General features: G+C 37.9%; 3 protein-coding genes across 7 annotated transcripts in view; 1 reads left to right on the top strand and 2 right to left on the bottom strand.

Annotated features, from left to right (window-relative positions):
* Window positions 1-16,246, top strand: part of LOC145464280 (uncharacterized) — a 212,611-nt gene that overhangs the window by 100,242 nt on the left and 96,123 nt on the right. The gene's annotated exons all lie outside the window — the stretch shown is intronic.
* Window positions 1,955-16,246, bottom strand: part of LOC145463725 (eukaryotic translation initiation factor 3 subunit C-like) — a gene marked incomplete at its 5' end in the record, with an annotated part of 85,670 nt that continues 71,378 nt past the window's right edge. The window contains one exon of the mRNA XM_081447511.1: window positions 1,955-3,619. The remainder of the gene's footprint in view (window positions 3,620-16,246) is intronic.
* LOC145464299 (eukaryotic translation initiation factor 3 subunit C-like) lies at window positions 3,614-16,216 on the bottom strand. 3 transcript variants are annotated; one of them, XM_081448148.1, is made up of 13 exons: window positions 15,668-16,216; window positions 14,222-14,264; window positions 13,513-13,700; window positions 11,569-11,634; window positions 10,722-10,809; window positions 10,339-10,422; window positions 9,605-9,702; window positions 8,164-8,213; window positions 7,965-8,030; window positions 7,349-7,436; window positions 6,486-6,578; window positions 6,132-6,210; window positions 3,614-5,844 (listed from the first exon to the last, which is right to left on the bottom strand). In XM_081448148.1, exons 5-11 carry the CDS (start codon window positions 10,795-10,797, stop codon window positions 6,537-6,539), a joined length of 504 nt encoding a protein of 167 aa, XP_081304274.1. In that variant the 5' UTR covers window positions 10,798-10,809; window positions 11,569-11,634; window positions 13,513-13,700; window positions 14,222-14,264; window positions 15,668-16,216; the 3' UTR covers window positions 3,614-5,844; window positions 6,132-6,210; window positions 6,486-6,536. The 3 variants fall into 3 exon arrangements, with proteins under 3 accessions (XP_081304274.1, XP_081304273.1, XP_081304272.1); XM_081448147.1 differs by lacking the exons at window positions 3,614-5,844; window positions 6,132-6,210; window positions 6,486-6,578 and having other exon boundaries at window positions 7,282-7,436; window positions 14,178-14,264; XM_081448146.1 differs by lacking the exons at window positions 3,614-5,844; window positions 6,132-6,210; window positions 6,486-6,578 and having other exon boundaries at window positions 7,282-7,436.

The raw sequence follows: 16,246 nt of genomic DNA, 5'->3' as shown, positions 1-16,246 counted from the left end.
CGTTCAGTGATGAACTTCAGTTTGCCTTTTTCCTGAAGTTCCGCAAATTCAACTCCGAGGAAAAACCGCTCAGCCTTCATGATCTTCTCTCCAGGTCAGAATATCCACTGACACTGAGTGATGACGTTTGGAATCACGTTCTCACAAATCCCGAGAGAGTTCTGATCTTTTTTGACGGCTTGGACGAGTTTCGCCATAGGTCAAGTGTCGCCAGTGAGCGGTCCGATTGCAAGAATTGGCAAAAGCCAATGCCTCTTTCTGCTCTCTTCTACAACATAGTGAAAGGCAATCTCCTCCCCGGAGCAAGCGTTCTGACCACTACCAGGCCCACTGCCGTGGCAGACGTTACAGATCTTCCCTTCGACAAAACAATTGAAATTCTTGGCTTTGCATCGGAACAAGTTGAAGAATACGTGGAGAACTTTGCTGAAGATGCGGCGCAAGACGTTCCGGACGCAGGAAAGAAAATATGGGAGCACATCAAGACGAATATGAACATATTCTCACTTTGCTATATTCCTGTGAACTGCCTGATAATTTGCTCATGCTTGTTGCAAGTTCTGAAGTTCCACAGCGAAAAGGGTTTACCTGGTGTTGGCCTCCCAACAAACCTCACAGAAATCTATCAAAGATCCATGAAATTTTTCTTCTTCCGGCACGATGAGCAATATCGCGACGAAGACCTCCGTGGAGAGGACATTGCCTCAAAACATTTGCCTCCTGAATTGGAAAAGAAAATCAAGCCGCTAGCCAAACTTGCTTTCGATGGGCTGACACAAAAAAGGCTAATCTTTGGACAAAAGGAAGTCCCCGAGCATTTAGTGAGCAGCGCCCTTTTTCATCGCCTACCAGATCGTCAAACTGACGCCTACACGTACGAAGCTCAATACTGTTTCATTCACCTCACCATGCAAGAGTTCCTCGCAGCCAAGCACATAACCGAAACCATGAAAGGAAGAAAATTGAGAAGATTCGTTGCTGACCACATCGACAATGGTGAATGGCAACTCGTGTTGCAGTTTGTCGGTGGTCTACTTGGTGAGCAGTCTATCGACATATTTACCGACCTTCTTCCTAAGAAAACAGAGAAGAAAGATGAACGCGAGCTGATGGTTGACGATTCATTGGAGGGACGCACAGTTACCTGTTGGCCGACTGAAAGCAAAAAAGATTTAGCGGTGACATTAATGAAGTGTATCTACGAAACCATAGTCTCCTCTACTAACTATGACGAAACCAATGAATCAGGTTCAGTTGTTCAAAGTAAGTTAGAAAAGATTGGCTTTAATGCTGTAGATTTTAGTGATTGTCGCCTCGCACCTGCTGACTGTACAGCAGTGGTTCATTTTCTTAACAGCGTTCAACAAATTTCGCTCATAGATTTGTCCAGTAATAACATTGGCTCGTTGGGTTGTGTAGAGATTGTAAAGTTGTTTGACAATAGTAATTGTCAATTAAGCAGCTTAAACCTCGCTGTCAATAAAATGACAGATGAAGGTGTAAAGCAGTTAAGTAATGCTGTTATAAATAGTCAATTAAGCAGCTTAAACCTCGCTAACAATGACATAACAGATGAAGGTGTAAAGCAGTTAAGTAATGCTGTTATAAATAGTCAATTAAGCAGCTTAAACCTCGCTGTCAATGAAATAACAGATGAAGGTGTAAAGCAGTTAAGTAATGCTGTTATAAATAGTCAATTAAGCAGCTTACACCTCGGGTTCAATAAAATAACAGATGAAGGTGTAAAGCAGTTAAGTAATGCTGTTATAAATAGTCAATTAAGCAGCTTAAACCTCGCTGTCAGTAAAATAACAGATGAAGGTGTAAAGCAGTTGAGTAATGCTCTTTTAAATAGCAATAAGTTACGCAGCTTAGTCCTCGCGGGGAATCTTGGAATAACAAATAAAGCTAAAAAGCAAATTAAACAGGCTAATCCCAATTGCTTTGTCCACATTTAAATTGTTTAGAAATGATTGCCATTGTCTTTCAACAAACTTAATCGAATAAACAAACTGCTAGGATTGTAGTTGTTGTGTAACCGAGTGCAGAAAACAAAACAGAAACTCTGTAAAATACAAAATTCCATGTAAAACAGTTTTTCATCGCAGTGACTTGTGCTTTAGGATACGAATCATGTTAAATGAAGATTTTCTGAGCTTAAATGAAGTAGCCTGACAACTTCATTACAAGGTGCTTAGATAAGATGTATTTTTGTGTTTGTAATTTGACATTCAAACACATCTTGTGTAAGATGTGGTTTTACGGAGTTTTTGAAAAAATAAACGTCACTCGCTAGTAAATAAAAGAGAATAAGCTTAAATGTAACTCAACTTGAAAACAACACAAATTTCTCAGGCAAAACACTTTAATGAGCTGCTAAATTCAAAGGAAAAATTACACAAAAAGAAAGATAAATGACATGACGGTTAGTCTTAGCTGTTTTTTTCGCCGGTAAGAATTCCAGTGCTTCGGCTTATCTTCATACGCCATGTTTACAACAAAATTGTCTTTCAACTCCGAGGACTTCAAGCGGACGTAGCTTTTTACCTTTTAAAGTATTACTCTCTTAACAAACACGGCTCAAACAAGTGCGAACAGAATTTTCCTGTCTTCCCCAGAAGCGTGAAACTGGCAAACTGAATGAAAAAACAACAATTGACAATACTTGACCGAGATGTAGGATCGAAATTAACCAATCAAAACCTTGTTGTGTTTCCTGAGAGGTCCTCCTCGTGAGTTGAAAAGCAAATGGCGCGCTCAAAAATACACAAAATGGCTGGACCATTAAAAATCAAGGGAAGGGATAGTTCAATGAATTCATGAATTTTTTCCTATCCTGAGTTCTGTACAGAAATGTGTTCTTCAGTGCACAAGCTCTGTAGAATCTATATAAAAGTGAGATAAATTTAGATCTAAATATGATCCAGTTTGCTTGCAAGGAAAATTACAAATTTTGGAGCTCACTTTTCCTCACACCTGTCCTCCCTTGGTTTCTAATGGTCCAGCCCTTTATTAAGATAGTGCAAAACTTAGTTGATAATAACAAGCCAATCTCTTTCTATTAACCAGATAAATGTGCCTGATATGAGGAATCAACTGAATTTGAGACATTCATAGTATTTTAAATTATCACATCTTTGTATTGCTAGATATATATCTCAACTGTGTAATAGTTATTGTAGAATAGTGACGAACTTTTAGTACCAAGATGAACTTTTAGTATCTCACAATTACTTGATGAGATTTAGCTTAAGTCACCAACTATATATGTAATTAAGTGGAGCCAAGCTCCTGATTTTTCTTGTTTTAATTAAATGTTGATAAGGAAGTTCTGTGTTGTGGTCACTTAACAAACAGACCACGCTTTTCTATAGTCTACATTTTTATAGTGTTGTGAAATGTTCAAAACTGAAGTGGAACCACAAGCCACAGTTGAGCTGTTTCACTGTTAAGCTTTGAACATTTCATGACATTATCTCTATGGGCTATAAATAAGAGTGCAGACTATGGAAAAATGTGTTGATTTTGTATTAAGAACGAACAAAAAAATTATACAGCAAATTTGAGTGAAAATCAGTGTGAAATTGCATACAAGGGTGATAATTTTTATCAAGCTAGCCTCCAGTCAGTTTTCTTTCTTTTTGCTCTCATGTTGGCCAATGTGATATACTGAGATCACACCAGAATGAAAATCACCAGAATACCCTTGTTTCCCTCCTGGGTTACTGTATTTACTCAACTGAGCACTACCCCCCTACCCCCCTCCCCAACTGGTTGTTTCCCACAATTGAGAGCCGCATACAAAGGCAAAAATAATAAAGAGCACCGCCCTTGAATAAGGATCTCTTTCATTCACAACAATATCGTGTTCATTAATGAAGCTTCGTCAGACTGAATTGTTCTAGGAGTATTTACTGTCCAGTGGCCTGGGTTGTTTCAAAGATGGACAATGATATTCCAGATGAATCACTATCCACCGGATAGCGTGGTTTGTTTTGTTATCACTTATCCATTGGATAGTGATTTATCTGGCAGGTAGTGCTATGCAGCTTTCAAACAACAGGGGCCCGTTTCTCCAAGGTCCCAAAACGTTTTTGCACCCGAAAAGCCACAGCAAAATCTCCAACCTTATGACTTAAGAGCTGATTTATGCACAAATTCTTATTATGAACAGAGGTTCCCTTCATATAAGAAGTTTCAGGCATATACACCTCTTTGTCTTAAAATACTGGTTAACTAAAAATGGCTGTGCGGGCCCGAAAAATTTCCGAGGCTTTTGAGAAACTGGCCCTTGAGCCATGGATTACCATGATTTTCAGCTCGAAATGACTACATTTAACTGTTAACTTTGTCTGTTTCCATTTACAAAATTGTCATGAGGTTTTTTGAAGAGCACCACTCTCAAATAAGTGCTGCCCCTAACTGCTAGGTTTCAGTAGCGATGAAGTTGATGAAGTCGAAGTGTAGAGCCATATGATCTAGTGAAAATCAAACCGACAGAGTCAGAAGCAGAACTCCCATTCCGCTTATGACTTTGTCGCTTATGATCCAGTGAAAACTAGATTGTCAGAGTCAGAAGCAGAAGAATAAACCAATTACAATTTTGGATTCGACGCCTTATAGTTGGTTGGTTCTTCCTCTTCTGCTTCCAACTCCGACAATCTAGTTTTAACTGGATCATAAGCGACCGAGTCATAAACATAATCTGAAAAAATGGAAACTCGATTCTTAAGACTCTAATCCGTTGAGCTTATGACTCTGCTTATGACTGATTTTCAATTTTCACTTGGTCATTAGCACTCTTAGGGCTCCAGCTATGACTCCGACTCTGTCAGTAGTGAAAACCAGCCTTAAAATACACAGCAACTCTAACACCAAATATTTAAAGAGTGCTGCACACTCAAATTTTAAGAAAGGTGTAATCCACGTTCACGCCTAGTGGTCCACATGGCTGGTGCTATTTTAATTTCTGTAGCATGAAGCAAGTAGGAGTAGTTCTACCCCAAATCTTAGATGCGATGATAGTCCTAACTAGGGTTACCCCAGCACTAGTTCATCAGGACCCATTTATACTTGTGGGTTAAAGAGAGGCAGCTGTGAGACTATGGTGTTTTGTGCAAGATAGCCTGCACAGCAAGCGCTCCCATACGAAGGCCTTTGTCTACATTCTGGCCACACACAAATTGGAGTGGGAGTGAAAATATTGATGGAGAAGACCAACCCCTGCTTCTTCAAAGATTTTTGCTCCCACTCCAATTTGCCCACAGCCAGAATATGGAAAAAGCTTCTCGCATGGCAATGCTTGCTTCGCAGGCCAGGTTCTGTTCTGCTGATAAATTTGGCATGATATCTTGAAATAATACCTTGTTTTGATAAACAAAGATCTGTATCTGTAATGAAATGGGTGTTGTACAAAAAAACTGTTCACTTAGTAGCGATAAAACAAAACCTTAGGTTCATATTATTTAATGTACTTCATTGCCACTTACAGTTTTTCAAGCTTTAAATTTCCAAAATAATTTTTGTCTGCCTAACTGGATCAAGAAATTGGAATTCCATTGTTCATTTTAGTTAATGTGTACTCAAATTCATCACATTTGTTAACAAGGACAGTATCAGCTTGAATCACAGACAGGCCATAACAAGTGTTGCCATGTTCCTTGATTAAATTATGCATATTGTCTTTAGATTAATAAGATGATTGTGTCTGTGGCTGTTGGTAAGGCCGGTCATACTGGCACCCATATCTCTCCTGCCAGTTGTACCGATCTTGCCTGTCCTGTTTTTCTGGCCTGTACTTGTCGATCATAATGTTGCTGATTTGTCGACGATAGCGGCCTTGACCTGGAAATTAGTAGAGAGTGGGTAAGTCAAGCAATTAAAAAATTAAAAAGGCTTCCTAAAATACTCATTGAGTAATACGGGTTATGCCTTTTGCACTAACAGTCTCCATTTATCTGGAAATAACACTGGCCCAGAAAGGGGTCTTGCGTTTCTCAAGCCTTTTGTCACACTAGCAAACTGTTCACAGGCAAAATAATCAAACATTAAGCACTATATGTAGACTTAGTGTGAGAGACACCTGTAAAAGTTTTCCCAAGAGGAAAAGAAGTACTCTAAGCAGTTCATACCTTGTCTGTCCTTGAACTGAACGAATCCTCCATGTCTTGTGTCATAAATACGCTCATTGTTTTCTACCAAAGTGCTGACCTGAAAACAAGTCGTAAACACTCTGTATTAAAGTTGTTTGATAAGCTGTAAGTTGAAAAGCTAATAGAAGGGGTTTCATTAATGTTTTCAACAGGTCAGGGCAACTGGCTTTCACAGGTGGGCAAAACTATTTGATCTGAAATTCTTTATAAGAAATACTTTCCACTAGGTGATCAAACCAGCAGGTCAAAATAGTCTTCACAGCTGGTCAATTTGCCGGTGCCCAACCCTTAATGAAACACCTGGCTAATAGACTACAGTATTTCAGATTTTACCTTATCAGCTAATTGCAGTGCCAAGCTCTGAAGGAGAGAAGGCTCGGCTCCTCAGCACATTACAACTGTCTGAGTTGGCTCATCCCAAGAGGCCTGGAGTGAGAACACAACCTTTATTAGACTTGAAATTTGAATTCTTAATGACCACTCAACAAAGCAATTAAAACAAACAAAACAAACAATTTTTAATAGTTATGATATGAGCCTACCCTTACCAGCATACGATCAGTGACATTGCTGGCAAAAACTACGGGCTTGTGAAGCCTGTTGGTGCGGGTTAATATGTCAGAATTCCACTGATAGCATGGTTTTATAACAATTCCCCAGAAACCTGTTTTGATTTTCTCTGGTGAATTCCATTTAAACTCCAGCTTTGAAGCACAATAATCACATTTGATAGTTAGACACAGAGGAAAATTGTTTTATATTACAATTCTCTGACATCTTAGGAAACTTTGCAGTTAAGTGGTGGACTGCAAAACCTTAAATGGTTATCACAGAGGGCTCTAAGCAAGATTAGAAGACATGGGGTTCAGACCCTGATCCCAAGTGGTAAGTCTTACATGTGTAGCTTTCTCTGTGCAGATGTAAAGATTGATTTATAGTTACAAATTACTTATTAAACTGCTTGACTGTGAAAATAATAATCCGAGAGTGAGGTCTTTACGGGAAAATCTCAGACTGAGACCTTGCTGTATTGACAAAGCAATAGCGAGATCTACACAACAAAGTCAAGGTAATTCTCGTGGGCATTACAGGAGAATAATACCCTATGATTAGCCAATCAGAGCGCCTGTAATATTGGATACCAGAACAAGTCATATAATAATATTAATAATTAAAAACGAAACAATATCACAAACCTGCAGTTCTTCATTGATGATCATTTTGCTGATAGTGCTGTGCACCACAGACGGAGGCAAATCAAACATTTCAGCCAATGTATACAAACTACAAGTAAAGACAACAAATAAACACTTGAGCTGACACTGGCACACCAATCACAAATAGACTGGATAAAGATTGTTGGATAACTGGCCATTTATACGAGAAAAATAAACCTCGGCTTCCACAAGCTGCAGCTTACATAAGACGTAAACTGGACCATTTATACTAGCGGGGCTTATATAAGATGTGAAGTGCTCCTATAAATGGATCACAGCTTATTCATGACTAATGCCTTGCTTTTGTGCTGGTTGTCATAGGAATCACAGAATTGTACCGGCTGTGACACAAGTGGAAAAATTGGATAGAAATACACCTTTATGAGTGATATTCAGAGCAAAATAAAGCAAACAGGATGCTTTCAAGAAGGAATACTAATTTTGATTTTGACATTACCTAGTGAAAGTCATGCATAACAATTAACAGAGATTTTCATCAAGAATATGGTGCACAAGTTTTTCCAGTGGAGGTAGTGTGTATTGTAAACATTGCATGCATTGCTACTTTTCCCCATTCTTCTAAATGTTTAAGTACCTCAATGAGTCATACACGCTGTTATATGTGAACAAATATGTTCTCAGGCTTTCCTCTTGAATTTTCCTGTGAGAAAAAAAGAAAAGCCAATTTCACATTATTTGATGATCGATGTCACTTTCATATCTACTATGCACTTGATCATACATCCGATTTTTTACATTGAGACCTAAAGGCGGAAGCTAAAAACAGACTTTACCTTAGCAACATTTCTTGTACTTGCTCTGTTTGGCGAAACAATTTCCATACCTATCATGCCACAGAGAACGGTTTTTAACTTGGTGTATTTTTGCCTTAATATGTATCTTATTTTATATAATTATTATCTCAATAATTCTTATTTATTAGTTTTTTAATTCTTAGTCAGTCAGGACCCCATTGATAACAGTACTTTGTAGTGAAGGGTTATCCTGGGTATAATAATAATAATAATAATAATAATAATAATAATAATTATTATTATTATTATTAACAGTAACTGGACCAGGTGGAGTACAATTCAGGGAGAAATCACTCAAGTAATTTCAAAATCGGATGAGCGCAAAGCGCAAGGCTGGTTTGAAATCACGAGCATGAATTTTTCTTTATTGTACAGCACGAGGTCCAATTACTAATTAATAATTGTATCTATCACAAAGTTTTGCAATTAAAAATGTCTTTTGAGAAATTCTTTTGAGCGAACACGTCTGTAGCGCTTTTCATGAGTTTGAAAGCTGTGGGAAACTTTGCAAAGGAAGGCACTGAAGCAAACATAATTGACGTGCAAATTACTTGGGTATCCAATTACAAAAAGTTCAAATTGGATACCTGTAATTGGACATCCACATGATTCCGTGCCAGTTACGTGACAAATTGGTGTACGGAGAACCAATCACGATCACGAATTTTGTTATGGATATTATTATTTCTATTACTACTACTATTATTACTATTATTATTATCATTATCATTATCATTATCATTATCAATATCATTATCATTATCATTATTATTATTAGAAAGAAAGATAATCTAACATTCACCAAGCAATCCAGGCAGCCAAACAACCAACAAAAAAACAAGCACAAAGTCAACTAGAAATGAACTTTTACAGGACAGTGAAATCTGGTTTTGTTTGAGGCGGGTCACACTGAATGTCACGTCTGGTTAGTTTTGTGTGGTAGTTCACACAAAATAATCACTACAACATTAGTTTGTCCTGCTGAGTCACCCATAGAAGAACTGGTCTTCCTGAAAATAACTTATAAACTGAAGGGATGTAACAAATAAAGCCCTAAGTGACTTTTGGAAAACTTTGAGGTAACCAGCATTGAAATACCTCCCAGCCATGGTTGCAGTTTACTCTTGTCTTCATTACTGTCTAAAAGGAACTCTAATAATAATTTATTACTAGTTCTTTTTAGGCAAGGCTAGAGTAAACTATGAAAATTGCTGGTAGGTATTTCAATCCTGGTTGCCTCAAAATTTTCCAAAAGTCACTTGGGGGCTTTATTCCATGCACCCCTTCAATTAATGTTTTCCCGGTTAGAAGAAAACATCTGTCATATTTGAGATTCCCGCATTCTTTCCCGACCAATAATTAGTTTTTTTTAGGAGAAGATTGGTTTTAAGTTCACTTAGTTCCAACAGTTTCATGTTACCTTAACAGCTAATATGTAGTCCTTGCACTGTTTCCAGTCTCCCTTCTTCATGGCTTTGGATGCAGCCACTACATGTTCACGCATGCTCTCTGGAGGACCTGGAATTAATTAAGAAGTATGTAAGTCAGTGGCCTGTTAAATACCATGAAAATAGACTGCAAAACATCCAACAACTTACCAACATGAACACGAAAACAGAAATTAAGAAGTGTCTTTTTCATAATATATCAAACACAAAAGACCATGTTTGACCACATTTCCAAACACTGAGAAGAGAGTGGAAAATATGACGTGTAGTGGAGTATTTTTGATGAACTTCAAGGTGTTTAAAAATTTGGTCTAATTAACTGTCTTAAGTGTTTGATATAATCTTCTCAATTGAAACTAAAACTAAGGAGAAAACAAAGAAATGAAATCGTAAAAATCTATGCTAATAAAGATCAGATATCCAAACACCATCATGGTCATGATTTCCTTTATTTAAACTTGATGAATTATTTCTATTTTAAAACTCATTACAATGAGTCTGAGAATTAATTTTCAACAAACATAAGCATGACTGATGTTCTCCAAAATAAAATAAGACTTCAGTTTATTTATTAGATTGGTCATACGGTGACGTCAAGGGAAAACACTTATCACGACTGTTTCCTGTAGTGACAAAACATTTTCCATTTAAGGAACAAATGGCCAGCAAATTTACAAGTCAAGGAAAAACAGCTTCATGTACTAACCAACTAAAGTTTGCTTTTCTCTTTGTTGTAACTGATAGTGGAAACTCTTGCTAAAAATACATGGTCTGTAGTCATATGCATGGGCTGAAAGAAAAAAACCAAGCAGAAAAGTTACGCTAGTCTTGCAAGTCCCTTCTCATGCAGTGTAGAGTAGATATAATATAATACACCAAACTTCAAACAAAAAACAGAAGAGATCTTCCTGATATCAAAGCCAGATTTAGTGAGAGGGCTGATAGGGCCACAGTCGGTTTGTTTGTCTAGTAAATCTATCCCACAATGCAGGAAATAGAATATTACAAATTCTACATTTTTACTTCTTGCCCCTAAGTTGTTGGACTTGCACATAACAATACTTGGAATGTTTTGTTTTGAACACATACCGGCCATCCAAGGGATTTCCATTAACATTGCTGAAGTAAGATAGACACACTCCAACAGCTCAAGGTTTATATGCATGTGGAATGGAACCTGGAATTCAGATAAAACAACAATGACGGGGATCAAAAGGGATACTGTTGAATCATTCAAGTAACTACCTCCTTTAAAAAGAGGATAGGTACCAGGGACAAAACTGGTTTCACATCACTACACATAATAGGAAGGCACAGTGACCTCACGGTTACTGCGCTTGTTCTTGGATTGAGTGGTCTGGGTTCAAGCTCTGGCTGGAGAAATTGTGTTGTGTCCTTGGGCAAGACACTTCACTCTCAGAGTTCCCCTCTCCACCCAGGTGTATAAATGGGTACCGACAAATTTAATGTTGCGGGGTATTCCTTTGATGGACTAATATCCTATCCAGGGAGGAGTAGAAACACTCCTAGTCTCTTCATACTACAGGAACCAGAGATAAGCTACGGTCTGATGGGCTACTTAGTTCATATGCAGACTTCATCCCTTAACACACATTACTTCTCAAAACAGTAACACTAAGTAACAAAACAGCGACAACATAGCATCCAAGCATGACTTTCCTGCACAACATACACTGTATGACCACTGTAGAGGAACAAGACCACTCAGATTGACCAATCATAAACATTTACCGCACAGAGCATTTGTTGAACTGCAATAAAAATGTACGCAGCATTTTTTTTAGATCTCCATGAATGTGATCACCATAAATGATTTCATCCATGCCTCCCCCCCCCCCCCCAACAAACCCCTTCACCACCTTCTATTCCAGGAGGTCCATCCACCTGCCAACAGAAATTATTCTGGTTACAATACCTGTCTTCTCTTCTCAATCTTTTCTTGTTCTGGGGTTCTCTCATACTGTCTCTACTGCATTAAACCCTGAAAAGCAATTTCAAAAAATGCAATGCAATTTTTAGAATGATGTTGCGCTCTGTTAGAAACATATATCTTATGAGATGTTTTGGTGTATAGTATTGCTGTATAGTTTTACAAGTTGTGCTACAGGCTCGTCAAAATACAGCACAACTTGTCAAAATACAAACATAGAATAAAAATATAAAGCGATACTACATGTACACACCAAAGCATCTAATAAGAGATTTGTTATCCACCTGCTGTAGTCAAACAATTCATCAATGAAAGAAGGAGAGTGTGACAGTTTTGGGTGTGTGCGCCAACCTGTATGGCAAACAGGTTTTCTACTGTAAAAATAACTGTACAAAATCGCTGTATATTTGTACTGTTATTTGGATAGTATTTGCTGCAGTTGGATAATAAATACGGGTTATTGACCGAGCATGAAGTCAAGATGGCTGGATATTGGCCAAGTTCTTATTTCGGGTGTTTCTGGACTGAGACGGAGTGAAGGTCGTAAAGTTGCAAAAATAGAACAAGGCCAATATCCAGCCAGCTTGATCGAACAAGCTTAGGCAATAAAGGATTCATTATATGGCTTTCAGGGAAATTTTCTAGCGGGACACAGTACGTAGTCCCCGGCAGGCAAGATAGCCCCATCTTGCCCACCGGGGTAGCCAATCACAGTGTAGGATTTGGCTCATCTTGCCCACTCTTGGAGCTAGCCATATAATAAGTCATGATATTACTGGTATCTGTCTGTTCTGCATTTACTAAAAAGGCATTATATCACACAGAATGGCGCAAAAACAACACAGATCATCAGAGAATAAAGACAATCGTCAAATAGTTGATTTTGTATTGATGAACTACATGTATCAAATTCTCAGCAACGGCATTAAGAAATGTATTAATAAATTAACAAATAAAAAATATATGGAATTCATATAACATTTCAAACTTCTGACAAAAGAGAAGAGCTCCTAAATTTTCCTAAAATTTTAAATGTTAACTTAGCTAATAAATGCAGGTATCTTCCAGAGTATGGTAATTAATAATGAACAAAACAAATACAGAAAACGAGAGAAAAAGAATAAAATAAATTTACTGCAAAAAAATCCTAAGAACAACAGTGAAAGAGAAAAGCAAACAAATAAATGACTGTAGGAGTTGGTTTTATTACAATACTGGGCAAGAAATTCTACACAGTATGTTTCATTTACTAAACCAACTCTCAACTCTCATGGCCAACTCTCATGAAACACGCAGCAGTATGAACACCAGATAGTCTTAACACAAGACTAGTCTGATATCACTTCTTCTACTGCTTTATCTACCACATGTGTAAAACTCAGCTCAGTAACCACAAATACTAAGCTTGTGGAAAACATATGGACACAATGAGATATAAGTTTCTAGTTCAAGTAAGCTGAGAATTAAAACATACCAGTGCCACTTACTTACGTCTTTTGATAAATTTATGATAATTTTTTGGGAAATTATCAATGGTTTCTAAGTTTGCAAATAAAATTGCAAGACCTTTTGCAGACAGAGATGCCATTTGTCAGGTTAGTGTGGCGCTTGACAATGCTACTTCTAATGGTTCTTCCATTTCAATTGCCCATTTGAAATGGGGATCAGGGTTGGCGCATGGGTAAGAGTGCTCTCCTCCCACCAATGTGGCCAGGATTCAATTCTGGCCTGGTACCATATGCTTGCTCCGAGGGATTTTCTCCTGGTTCTCCCACTCTCAACATTTCCAATTTCCAGTTCAATAAGGATAGAGGATCATCTGCATGAAACCCAGCTTGGACTGATGAGGCTTCCTCTCTAAATATTATTATTTATTTCAAAAGTAGTCCAATATCAATCAAAGGGTAGCCAAAATGTTGTTACACAAACCTGCGTTGGAATGTCAGAATGTTGGATGGTCTCCTGTAAATGTGACATGAGCATCAGATCACGAGCTTCGAACCAGCGATCAATTGTAGAGCATGGCTCTAGTTCGGATACGGTCTGAAGTGTCTTTTGTTTTTCAGCTGGTTGTTCCGTTTCTGTTTTCTCACCCTCTGTTGAGTCCTTATCTGCTTCTGCATAAGTAAGGACCAAATTAATTACTGAGTACATTGATAGAATTAATTACTGAGTACATTGATGTACTGTGATAAGTTTAGCTCCAAAAACTTAAAGTTGGTCCTCCCCTTCACTATGGTCCACGGCTGTGGTCTAGGAAAAATTACAAGGGGCCCAAAGGTTGCTAACCATGAACTCTAGGCGCCCAGCACTTAAGCTTACAGTATATGAAAAATGTAAGTTTTTCTAGTCACCCTGAGGTAAATGTTAGCAGCCTGTGGCAGCCAGGCACTTCTGGAGCACAGCCCTGATAGTCATCGACAATAAGTATTGCAATATTTTGCACCTTTCCTTTCCTTTGATACATTTATTTCTGAGCTACAAATTTCTTAAGATGTGCCAGCCAAGTAAACCCTTAAACTGATTTTACAGAACACATTGCAACTCCCAATCCACAGACAACACCCCCCCCCCAAAAAAAAACAGAAAAGTACCCAAGGATAATTTTCACATGGCAGGAATTGAGTACGGTACTAACCAGTCTCCTTGTTTTCCTCGTCATTTATTAGCTCAGCATCAATCTAGAAACAGAATGACAGTCATAATTTATTCTGTGTAAAGCACTTCACAAGTACATGTACTTTTCATCCCGGGTTCTTATCACATGGCCAGTCAGAAGCCCAGCAGTATTTGCTTGAGTGTCTTACATTAATAATTATCGGCTTTGCATTACTACACCACATAATTGGCTTAAACTCAGGGAACCTTTTCATCCCACTATGCGTCAAGCTACGTGTATTTACTTTGAGTTTTGATTGGTTCATTGAATTGTCTGTGCTCTTAATCTGTGGTTGGCTGCAGTAATAACGCTGGTTTTGGTTTTCTGACACTGAAGGGGTAAATGGAATAAAGCCCTGGGTGAGTTTTGGAAAGCTTTGAGGTAACCAGCATTGAAATACCTCCAAGCCATGGTTGCAGTTTACTCTTGTCTTCATCACTGTCTAAAAAGAACTTGTAATAATAATTTATTGCTAGATATGTTCTTTCTGGGGAAAGCCATAGTAAACTATGAAATTGCTGGTAGGTATTTCAATCCTGGTTGCCTCAAAATTTTCCAAAAGTCACTTAGAGCTTAATTCCAAGCACCCCTTCAATTGAAAACTGCTCTAGATATAGTATCAAATCAAACGTACGTAAGGGGTAAAGTCTGCATGCGAGACTTTGAACCCATCAGGTCAAAATTGTCTTAAAGCAAAGCTAGGGGTATTTCTATGTCCCCCTAGATGGGATTATAGTCCAGTAAAGGGTTCCCCACCCACCTTGTATGGTGAAGACAGGCCCCAAGAGAACAACATGCCTTGCACAACAACCAGATCAAAAATGGCATAGTGAAATTATTTTATATTATCAAATTTTAATAAGCATGATAAGATGCAACTTTAAGCAAAGTTTAAAAAAATTCTGTACATAGGGTTCAGAGCCCCCTTAAAGTTTCAAAAATTTAAGGTGGCTCTGAACCCCATGGACAGATATTTTTAAAACTTTGCCAAAAGTTGCGTCTTATCGTGCTTATTAAAATTTAATAATATAAAAAAATTCACCGTGCCGTTTTTGAATTATAAGCCCTCAAAGCTGCAATTAAGGGTGTTTTTAGAAAATGTTCTCAAGAAAATGATAACAACGTGTTCACCAATGATTGGGCAGTTTCTTGACACCATGATTGTAGCATTCAGTGATAAAGAGTGGTTAGAATGACCCATCTTAATCTAACTGCTGGAAACTGTTTTGAGCCACCTTAATGCTAACCCACGATTAAAAGTTAACCAAAGCATTCATTTTTCTTGCATAAAACAGTTTTTTACTGCTTATATTTTATGTAGTTTGAGGTTAGTCAAGTTCAACCTGCAGTCCAGCCCACTTATCATTAGGCCACTACTCCTCCCATTAAAACATTTAGGAATTCCTTTAAGGTTACAATACAAACCTTGTAGTAAAGATGCTCAATGTGGCGCAAGTAAACTCTGCAGATTTCTGATCACGATCCATTTACATCCAGGTAGCTTTGTAACTTTGTAATGAGTTCACAAACTATTTCTGCACGTAACGGCAGCTAAATAAAGCGATAATGTAACTCTGAAATCAAGGGATGAATTTCCACTGTAGCGTAATGTATGGTACCACAATAATGAGAAGAACAAGCGTCCCTCAAACTGTATAATAGAAAATAAAGGATGTTATGGAAACATCACCTATGGGAAAAAAAAGATTTGATAGAATTTGGACCCAATGTCTGACCCTGCAATTAATAAAGTCGTTTGAGGAGAGTTTTACAGTGTAAGTAAACTTTAGAGGAAAGGTTCATTCAAACTCTACGTAGAGCCTTACAGGCGTAGAGCAGTTCAGCAGTAAAGGCGTAGCGAAGTAAATGCGTAAAAGTGGGTACAACTTTATACATGGAACATAAATGCTTCGGCTGCACCTACAAGAACAATGGGATAAATGTAGCAGTAAAAGCAAAACAAATACATTACCTATTTCTACGACTCTACGGCTGTACCATAGA

Source organism: Orbicella franksi, chromosome 12, assembly GCF_964199315.1.
Source record: "Orbicella franksi chromosome 12, jaOrbFran1.1, whole genome shotgun sequence".
In the NCBI taxonomy this organism is placed as follows: domain Eukaryota; kingdom Metazoa; phylum Cnidaria; class Anthozoa; order Scleractinia; family Merulinidae; genus Orbicella; species Orbicella franksi.
Note: the sequence above shows the minus strand (reverse complement) of the source record. Positions and strands in the feature narration are given on the sequence as shown.